The sequence below is a fragment of the Hoplias malabaricus genome, chromosome 1, assembly GCF_029633855.1.
Source record: "Hoplias malabaricus isolate fHopMal1 chromosome 1, fHopMal1.hap1, whole genome shotgun sequence".
NCBI classification, from domain to species: Eukaryota; Metazoa; Chordata; class Actinopteri; order Characiformes; family Erythrinidae; genus Hoplias; species Hoplias malabaricus.
The window spans coordinates 15,164,969-15,174,646 of record NC_089800.1 but is presented as its reverse complement, the minus strand read 5'-3'; the positions used below and the strand labels follow the sequence as shown (position 1 = coordinate 15,174,646).

The window sequence follows — 9,678 nt, the reverse complement described above, 5'->3', positions numbered from 1 at the left end:
AGTTCTCTGAAACACTGCTGATCACAAATATCTGGAAGGTGTTTAAATATGAAATTTTAACTTACTCTGTTTTGTGGAATGTTTATGTGAAAAGGATGAAATGATGAAAGATTATTTTATTGCTGTGATTTTTTTCCCTCTGATTATTTAATGGACATTTATTTCAATTTAAAAGGGTTTTTTTTTTTTTATTTTTTTTTTTTTTTTAATCCACTGACCTCAGTGTCTGGTCTGGACCGTGTGTGTGTCTCACAACCCTTGCAAAAAAGAAACCCAAAGCCTGTGGGATGTAGAATAAAAGCCATGTCGTGGAGGGTGAGTTTCACAGAGACGTGTGGCTCTGAACAGTTTGTTTTTCCCTGAGTTGAGGACTTTAGTTTTGGGATTTTTCAGGGTGGTGTGTGTGTGCGCGTGTGTGTGTGTGTGTGTGTTTAGAGCTGAACCTGAAGCTTTAGCAAAGCTGCCTTAGATCTGTTCTAATGTTCTGCAAATGAGTGGCGGAACCTGTCTGTATTATTTCTGTACAGAGAACCACAGACATGAACCTGTTTCATCACCACCATCCCTCCTCTCTGTCTCTCTCTCTCACGCTTGCTCTCTCGCTCTTGCTCTCTCTCGTTCTCTCTATCTCTGTACAGGTGTGTATTGTATTAAATGATTGATGATGAAAATGAAGCAATATTGTAACTTATATTAATTTTCAGGAGGAAGATTACAGTGTTGCTCTCTGAGATGTATTATTATTATTATTATTATTATTATTAATGTTAAGATTAATAATAATATTAATATAATTATTTTTCCAGTTGTGTTGTTCACATTAAATCTCATCTGTTCACCTGCAGGTGTTGTGTGTTTTTGGGCTTACTGAAATTAAATGGACTGGGTTTTTGGCTTATTTTTTTCTGGACTGTTTTGTCAAAAAGTGTGGGAAGTGGGTTTGGTGGTTACAGTGGAGTGTGAATGGTGGCTGGGTAGGAACCCCTTTTCACTGCCAGTATTCATCACAACCCAGCGCCGCCTCAGAGTCTGTGAGTAAAGCAACACATTTTTTTTTTCCAATATTTTGGTGAATGTCTAGAGAGAGTGAAATGGCACCAACAGATTTATAAATGTATTTACTTTCAAAAAAACAATTACATTACAGAGCCAGGAGAGAGTTACTTCAGTTTGGGACCACCCAACTACACTCTACCTCACTCCACTTTGTCCAACCTTTTATTAAAAAAAAATAAATCTCCCTGCCTACATCTGAGCAGTTAATATTTTAACTGGTGTGTGTGTGGGGGGGGGGGGGGTCCTCTGACCTAGAACTGAATTTTTAAGACTTAAATTTATGAGTGGGTTTGTATTTATTTATTTTAATATTAATTTTGAATGACCTAATTTCCAAAACACAGAAGGCATTATCAAAATTAATATTCATGAATTCAGTCAATAATACATTTAAAACTCATCAAAACATTCACTGAATCCCAGGTTTAATCGGCTCCTGGCGTCTCCACCGGAGATAATCAACATTTAAACACTAGGTGGAAATGTGCAGAGCTGACAGAACACACCTGACAACCTGTCAAATTTTAGATTAAAGTCTGTTTAGCTTTAGTTTATTTCCATGGAAAAGAGCTCGGTTGAAATTTGTAGTGCAACCACCAGAGGGCGTCAGAGGCGGATTGTATTCAACTTTGCCTCTTTCGAGTCCACTCATAACCTTGCTCAGAACCAGGTGTTCTGACGAGTTAGTGCTACCTTGTCGTAATCTACTCCCAAAGTATATTTTTATTCGTACGTTTGAAGATAAAGCAGTAGGAACAACTCTGATAAGCTAAATGTAGTGAAATAAAAAACGTATAAGCAGGAGATATGCACAGCCAATATCCCCTTATTAAAGAAATTATAAGACAATTACAATGATAAAAATGGTTTAAAAGTTTTCTTCTACATTAATTCGCTGTGTACAGATATGGAACACTCAAGCAAATAATAACAGTGAACTAAGACTGTGAAACACACCGGAGAAAAACAGATTTATCACGTAAAAAAAAAACATTAAAATGTTAGGGTCTGAGCATGCGCAGAGCTGCAAAGTTGCACATTTCGACAAGTTAGCAAAACTCGTCAGAAGAACTGGTCCGTTAGAGCTCTCCGTCCGACCCGCAAAGACGGAACTGATCCTGTTTTAAATAAATTGCGACCTCACTTTCACTGGGTTTACACACACACACACACACACACACACACACACACACCGAAACACATCACAGTCACAGCGCCACGGCTTCATCAGCGAAGACTCTGTAGAGCGTTAACGGAGTCAAACACCGAGAATAAACAGAGAGCGAGAGGAAGAGGATCAGATGGTTCAGATTATTGTTCTTTACATTGTCGGAATATGACTGTAAACTTTTATATATTAATTTATCTGTTTTGACGAGAACGATATAACGTCACGTGTTAGTGTTTCTAAAAAGAAATAAAAACACAACATTATTTCTATATTAATAAAATCTGAAGGGGATTAATGTGTTGTCAGTGTTCAGAGTGGAGCCCGCACTCGGCGACCCGTCGTTACCACGAGAGCAGTAATTATAACAGTGTAATACATCAGTTATAATTCAATATTGTGATAATAAAATATTATTATTATTATTATTATTATTAACAACATCAATGCATTGTGTATTGAATTGTGAAACTGAAAGGCATAAGTCTTTTATTATTATTATTAAGTTATTATATAACTCTTGAATTATATTAATGTTATTTTTAGTTAAAGAGATTAATAATTTTAATGAAATTAAATTCAGAAATCTCCCGTTTTCAAAGACGGCTTTGTTTTTTTTAACGAATGCGATTTAACCAAATGTCATTTAATGTGTTTCATAGATTCCTCTGTGGAAGAATAACGGAGTCGTTATTTGTCTTTTTTTGTTTGTTTGTTTTTTTTTTGTTATAACAAACATATTTTGTTATAACATATATATATATTTCTTTTTTTTTTTTTTCAAATTCTCGCCACTGTTCAGCTCTGATTTATTATTAATCATAGAATAAACCGTAAATAAATAAAGTCCGTAGAGCGGGGTTCAGGTCAGACTCCGGGAGCAGAACTCTGTTCCCCACCAGCTCCTGTCCCCCACTGTCCCCCACTGTCCTCTGTCTGTCCTCCACTGTCCCCCACTGTCCTCTGTCTGTCCTCCACTGTCCCCCACTGTCCTCTGTCTGTCCTCCACTGTCCTCCACTGTCCTCTGTCTGTCCTCCATTCTCCCCGACTCTCGTCTGTCTTTCTGGCCTTTTCTGTCTTTACTGATTTGGATTTTGAAATCTCTGAGCCCTACACAAACCGCTATTATTATTATTATTATTATTATTATTATTATTATTATTATTATTATTGTTGTTGTTGTTGTTGTTATTGTTGTTGTTGTTGTTGTTGTTTGGCTATTTTATTCTTATTATGAAAACGATACATATGTTACTAATATTCTGATCATTTCCAATAAACATTAAATGTTAGCGGGAGTTTATTAAACAGCTCCCGTTTGTCACCGTCTCCGTCCGCAGTCCTCTCCTCTCCCTCACGATCAACAATTAATCTGTGATAATAACAGTTCACTTACAGATCTTTTATAACTCAGTCATTTCCTGGTCTTTCACAGAAATGCAATAAAAGTATAATATAATTATTAGAATAAAAATAAAAGGAAGAATATGAAGAACAAAATATTTATAAAAATAAAAACTAGATAGAATTAGGGTTGAGATGGTGTTAAAAATGATTAGGGAATAACAGTGGAGGTCATTTTTATAATATCGCTCTAATAAAAAGTTATATATTTGGGGGCGCGTGAAAGCGGCTAAAAATAATAAATTAAATTAGATAATGATGATTATAAGTACTTTTATATTCTGTGATGTTTAGTTAGTGTTATATTTTAAGTAAAAGAAATGCAGCGGGGTGCGTTTTTGTCTGTGCGAGTGTTTATATAAATGTGAGTCTATGTGAAAGAGAGAGAGAGAGAGAGAGAGAGAGAGAGAGAGAGAGAGAGAGAGAGTGTAAAAAAGTAACTCGTTCTGATTCTATTGATGATGAAGATAAAGAGCACGTGCCGATGAACCAATAACTACTCCGTGTGAGTTATAGCCCCGCCCCTCCCGGTCCATCTTTCTGTCTCTCTCACACACACTGATCTACTGACTGACTGAGTGTGTGTGCGTGTGTGTGTGTGACAGAGAGAGGAGCTACTGATCTCCGCGGTGAGTTCAAACACTTAAATCCCTTTAATCTTTTTAAATGAATTTATTAATTTCACACTTTAATATAATTTTATAAAATGCTCAGTGTTTACTGTGTCACCGCGGCTCTGTGTGTGTTTCAAACGCTCTGATCTGATCCCGGCTCGTGCGCCTACACACTGCTGTAAACAACAACATTATTATTATCATTATTATCGCTGTTGTTATTAATATTATTGATAATAAACTGAATAATGCTAGCAGCCAGAAATGAAACAGATTTAAATAAAGCCCAGTGATTTAAAGTTTTTTTTTTTACTGATTTGTTGTTTATTATTTGTTTAAATCAGTTGCAATTAATTAATACAATTAATTAAATTTGAACGTGGTGTTTTTGAAGATTTTTATTTTAAAAAGAGGAGTAATAATGAGGGTTATAATAAAGTGGTAACATATGTGTGAAATTATACACACACACACACACACACACACACACACACACACACACACACAAACTGTTTTGTTTATTATCTATTTGTTAAAACTGTAATCCGTGCATATTAATAATTAATCATACATTTTATCTTATCTTAATCTTGTAATATATTACATATAAAAATTTATATATTTTTTAATGTGACTTTAAATATCTGTTACTTATATTCTTTTAAAAATATATTAACCCTTTTGAATATATATATTTATTATTATTTTATTTTATTTATTATTTTTTTGCCAAATTCATGATGTGTATATATACACAGAGAGAGAGAGAGAGAGAGAGAAAGAGAGATATTAGATAGAAACTGAAATTATTATTATTATTTTTTTTTTAGCACAGATGTCCTTTATTTGCATCTCAATATTTTCTCATTTTATTTTACTGGTTTTATATTTGTAATGTTACAATTTTACTGTAAATAATTCTCAATGTTTGATTCGCTGTTGACAGAGGCACAGTTCTGAATCATCTACAGACTTCAGCACCACTGTCCTCACCCAGTCAGGATAATAACACTCTGAACTGAAAGAAAGAGGGGTAGAAGGAGAAGGAGATTGAGAGAAGGATGGAGGGAGGAGGAAGAGAGAGAGGATAGATGGAGGGAGGAATGTTGTCTTTAACTGGATGCAGGGTGGAGGCTGTGGTCACTCTGTGGAGCCTCAGACTCGTATTAAATTTTAAACGTGTTCATTTGTTGTGATATTTTTGTTTGTTTATGACGTTGTGTTAAAGTATTGCTTCCATGTAAAGTTACGGTTCCTCGCTACAGAACCAGACTCTGGTTTGGATCAACTTTGAGCATGACCTTTGTTTTCTTTTTCTTTTTTCTGCCGAATCTAGAACTCCCAGCAGTTGAGGATCTCCTGAGTTCTCCTTGGTTCCTTGTAGGTTGTCTTGAGTTTCTTGTTGGTCCTTGAGTTCTCCTGGGTTCCTGCAGGTTCTCCGGTGTTCCTGTGAAGCTGCAGATATGCTGCTCTCTGTATGTGCTTCTGATCCAGTTCCAGTGGACCGTGGACTGTTCAAATCTGGTTCAGTGTCTGGATTCTCCTCGTTCTGCCCCATGCCGACCGCAGAATACAGGAACCTGCTCCAGAATCCACACGTTCCACCACACGTTCCCCTGGCACCGCTCGGACGCCTGCTTTCCGAACACCGTTCCCTGGTTCCCTTCCCTTTCGGTGGAACCCCAGCGCTCTGCAGCAGGGGCGGTTCCTCACCGTCCTCAGTTCCGGAGCAGATCTTCGGTCTGCCATTCTTTAGACACACAGAACCGGAGAACCTACCGCCCCCGGCCTGGACTTTCAATAGCCCCTTGGCTTCATCTTCATCATCATCATCCTCTCCAGTTAAACACACTCTAGAATCCACACACACATTCAGCTTCACTCAGGAGGACCTCTTCTCCGTTCTGTACGGGTACTCCATGCACTCCGGACCCCAGAACACACACTCCGGACCTGTCTCTCTCTCAGACCCGGGTAAAACTCACCTGCAGAACCTCATATTTATATAGACATACACACACACCATTCACACACATTTTCACATACACACATACACACACACACACACACACACAAACTCATCATTCACACACACACTAAAATAAACCCTTATTTATTGTTGTTGTTTACAGTGTGTGATGTTGAGGTTGATGCAGAAGCCCTGGAGCTTCCAGAAGGTTTGTATTTAAAGATTATTTGATTGTATTAATATTATTTACAAATGCTGTCTGTGTGTGTGTGTTGGGGGGAGAGAGAAAAAGCGAGAAAGTCAATTTATGGGTATAACATGTATATGTCTTTGTGCATGTGTATAATGTGTGTGTGTGTGTGTGTGTGTGTGTGTGTTTGTGTGTGTAGGGCTGGTGGTCCAGCGGTCCAGCTGTGGGAGTGTGTGTCGTTGGGGAGTGTTTGTTGGGAAGAGTCCAGTTCCGAAAGGCCGCAGGTTCGGTCCATTTAGAGGAAAAGTGGTGAACACCAGCGAGATCAAAACACATGATGATAACACCCTCATGTGGGAGGTACTCACACACACACACACACACACACACAGATCAGATTTAACATGGTTAATATTAGTGAAATGTTATATTAATGATTTTTGTTGTTAAATTTCTCTGGGCTCCAGGTTTTCTGCCACAGTTTTAAAAGATGAATAAAGTGATAAAGAGCAAAGACACAGATCAGTCACTTGTTACTTTCATCATTCTGTAACATTGACATTGTTAAGTTCGGCTGCGTCAGAGATTCTGCACTGAACTCATTAATAACGTGGGGGACCCACTGTGTGTGAAGGGGGTCATGCAGACTTAATGTATCGCTGTGTTTCAGATCTTCGAACACGGTCGGCTCAGTCACTTCGTGGACGGTCGAGGGGCTCGAGGACACTGGATGTGTTTTGTGCAGAACGCCCGGTTCTCTGAGGAGCAGAACCTTGTGGCTCTGCAGGTGGACGGTCAGATTTTTTATGAATCGTGTCGCGAGCTGCTGCCGGGCCACGAGCTGCTGGTGTGGTACGGAGAACACTACGTCCAGTTCCTCGGGATCCCACTCGCCCTGAAGGAGTTCGGACACGATGGAGAGGTCACCACCCCAACCGAGGGTGAGGACAACACACACACACACACACAAACACACACACCAGATGTAATAATATTATATTTATAAAGCATGAGTGTGTAATGAGAGATGTGAGGACTCTAATAAGACATAAATGTGATATAAATGTATATGTTGATGGTCATTGTGAAGTGACACAGATCGAGCAGAGTTCAGGGTCTTCATGGTGTGTGTCCTGATCTCTGGACAGCAGAATGTGTGTGTGTGTGTGTGTGTGTGTGTGTGTGTGTGTGTGTGTGTGTGTGTGTGTGTGTGTGTGTGTGTGTGTGTGTGTGTGTGATGGCACGTGATCCTAAATCCTGCTGTTACTCGTGTGTGTTGTCAGACTCTGCGGAGGGCTACAGCTGTGATCGCTGTGGGAAGGTGTTTGCGTACAGATATTACAGAGATAAACACCTGAAATACACACGCTGCGTGGACCGAGGGGACCGGAGCTTCCCCTGCAGCCTCTGCAGTCGCTCCTTCGAGAAGAGAGACCGCCTCCGCATCCACATCCTCCATGTCCACGAGAAACACCGTCCCCACAAGGTGCACAAAACACACTTACAGACACACACACAAACACACACACACACACACTTAGTCAGTCAGTCTCTCTCTCTCTCTCTCTCTCTCTCTCTCACACACACACACACACACACAGGAACCGAGATCAGATAGTAGAGATGAAAATGACATTAATAATAGTAATTATAATAACTGTAATAATTAGAATTATTATCATATTATATAATATTATATTACTTTTAATATATAAGAATTTGAGAAATAATAATAGTAGTTATATTAGCAGTAGTAATGTTAATGTTGTTATAGTAACTGTAGTTATATAGATGATAATAAGAGCGATAATAAGAGTGTGGGTGTAATTAAAGTGACGCTCTGTGTTTCTCTGCAGTGCTCTGTCTGTGGGAAGAGCTTCTCTCAGTCCTCCAGTCTCAACAAACACATGAGAGTGCACTCGGGCGAGCGACCTTACAAATGTGTGTACTGCAGCAAGGTGAGAGAGTGCTCCCCTCAGCTCAGCACACCACACTGTATTCCATCCATGTCCTTTCTGGTCCATCCGTGTCCTTCCCAGTCCATCCCAGTCCTTCCCGGTCCATCTGTGTCCATCCGTGTCCTTCCCGGTCCATTTCTGTCCTTCCTGGTCCATCCGTGTCCTTCCCAGTCCATCCATGTCCTTCCCTGTCCATCTGTGTCCATCCCAGTCCTTCCCAGTCCATCTGTGTCCATCCGTGTCCTTCCCAGTCCATCTGTGTCCATCCCAGTCCTTCCCGGTCCATCTGTGTCCATCCCGGTCCTTCTGTGTCCATCCGTGTCCTTCCCGGTCCATTTGTGTCCTTCCCAGTCCATCCATGTCCTTCCCAGTCCATCCATGTCCTTCCCTGTCCATCCAAGTTGATCCAAGAGTAACTGAAGGCCAGACACCCTCGACCTCCCAGAGCGCTGCAGTTTTAATTTACAAAAAACAAACACACAATCAAAGCCTTGTCCCAAATTGAAAGAGAATCTGGAATTTCTGGTGTTTCTCTTATGTTAGTTGTTCATTTGTTGTTGTTTGTTGTTTACTGTTTGTGTTTGTGTAGGCGTTTACCGCGTCCAGTATCCTGCGGACTCATATCCGCCAGCACTCGGGCGAGCGGCCATTCAAATGCTCTCACTGTGGAAAAGCCTTTGCGTCTCATGCAGCTCATGACAGCCATGTGCGGCGCACCCACGCCAAAGACAAACAGCTGACCTGTCGCGTGTGTGGCTGCGTGTGCCCCGGAGCTCAGCAGCTTCAGCAGCACATCAACACACACCACAGTAAGAGTCCGCACAGTCACTACAGGGGTAACACAGCACTCCTGTGAAGATCAGCGCAGAAAGGGTTAATCAATTATACACAACATCATCAATAACACAAGCGCACACACACACACACACACACACACACAACAGGGATATTACAGTTTATGCCCTGTCAGGAACAGAGAATATGTGTGTGTGTGTGTGTGTGTGAGAGAGAGAGAGAGAGAGAGAGAGAGAGAGAGTTATTGTGTAGTTGTTTATTGGTGTGTTTTGTGTTGTACAGAGTGGTCAGTGTGGGAGAGTCCAGGAGCAACAGAGGATACACACACACTCCGACCATAACACACACACAAACATTGTAACGCACACACACACACACACACACACAGACGGTGTATGTACAGTGTCTAATTATAATATGTTTTAATTCCCTGTGTCTAAAATTGTCTTATTTAAATAGTCTGATGTTAATATTTGCATATTCATGAGTATTAGCACATCACTTCCTCACTGAATTGTTTTTC

At 40.0% G+C, this 9,678-nt stretch overlaps 1 protein-coding gene across 1 annotated transcript; it reads left to right on the top strand.

Moving 5' to 3' along the window:
• Positions 1–5,799: 5,799 nt before the first annotated feature.
• prdm14 (PR domain containing 14) lies at positions 5,800–9,310 on the top strand. The gene is made up of 7 exons (XM_066686909.1): positions 5,800–6,217; positions 6,376–6,420; positions 6,602–6,762; positions 7,073–7,343; positions 7,686–7,888; positions 8,259–8,360; positions 8,950–9,310. Exons 1-7 carry the CDS (start codon positions 5,800–5,802, stop codon positions 9,214–9,216), a joined length of 1,467 nt encoding a protein of 488 aa, XP_066543006.1. The 3' UTR covers positions 9,217–9,310.
• The last annotated feature ends 368 nt before the right edge of the window (positions 9,311–9,678 follow it).

Excerpts from the sequence above, each read along its gene's own strand:
- prdm14 (XM_066686909.1), top strand. The coding sequence starts at position 5,800 with ATGCCGACCGCAGAATACAGGAACCTGCTCCAGAATCCACACGTTCCA. Across the intron at positions 6,763-7,072 it reads ATAACACCCTCATGTGGGAG|ATCTTCGAACACGGTCGGCT; the intron begins GTACTCACACAC and ends GCTGTGTTTCAG. Across the intron at positions 8,361-8,949 it reads AATGTGTGTACTGCAGCAAG|GCGTTTACCGCGTCCAGTAT; the intron begins GTGAGAGAGTGC and ends GTGTTTGTGTAG.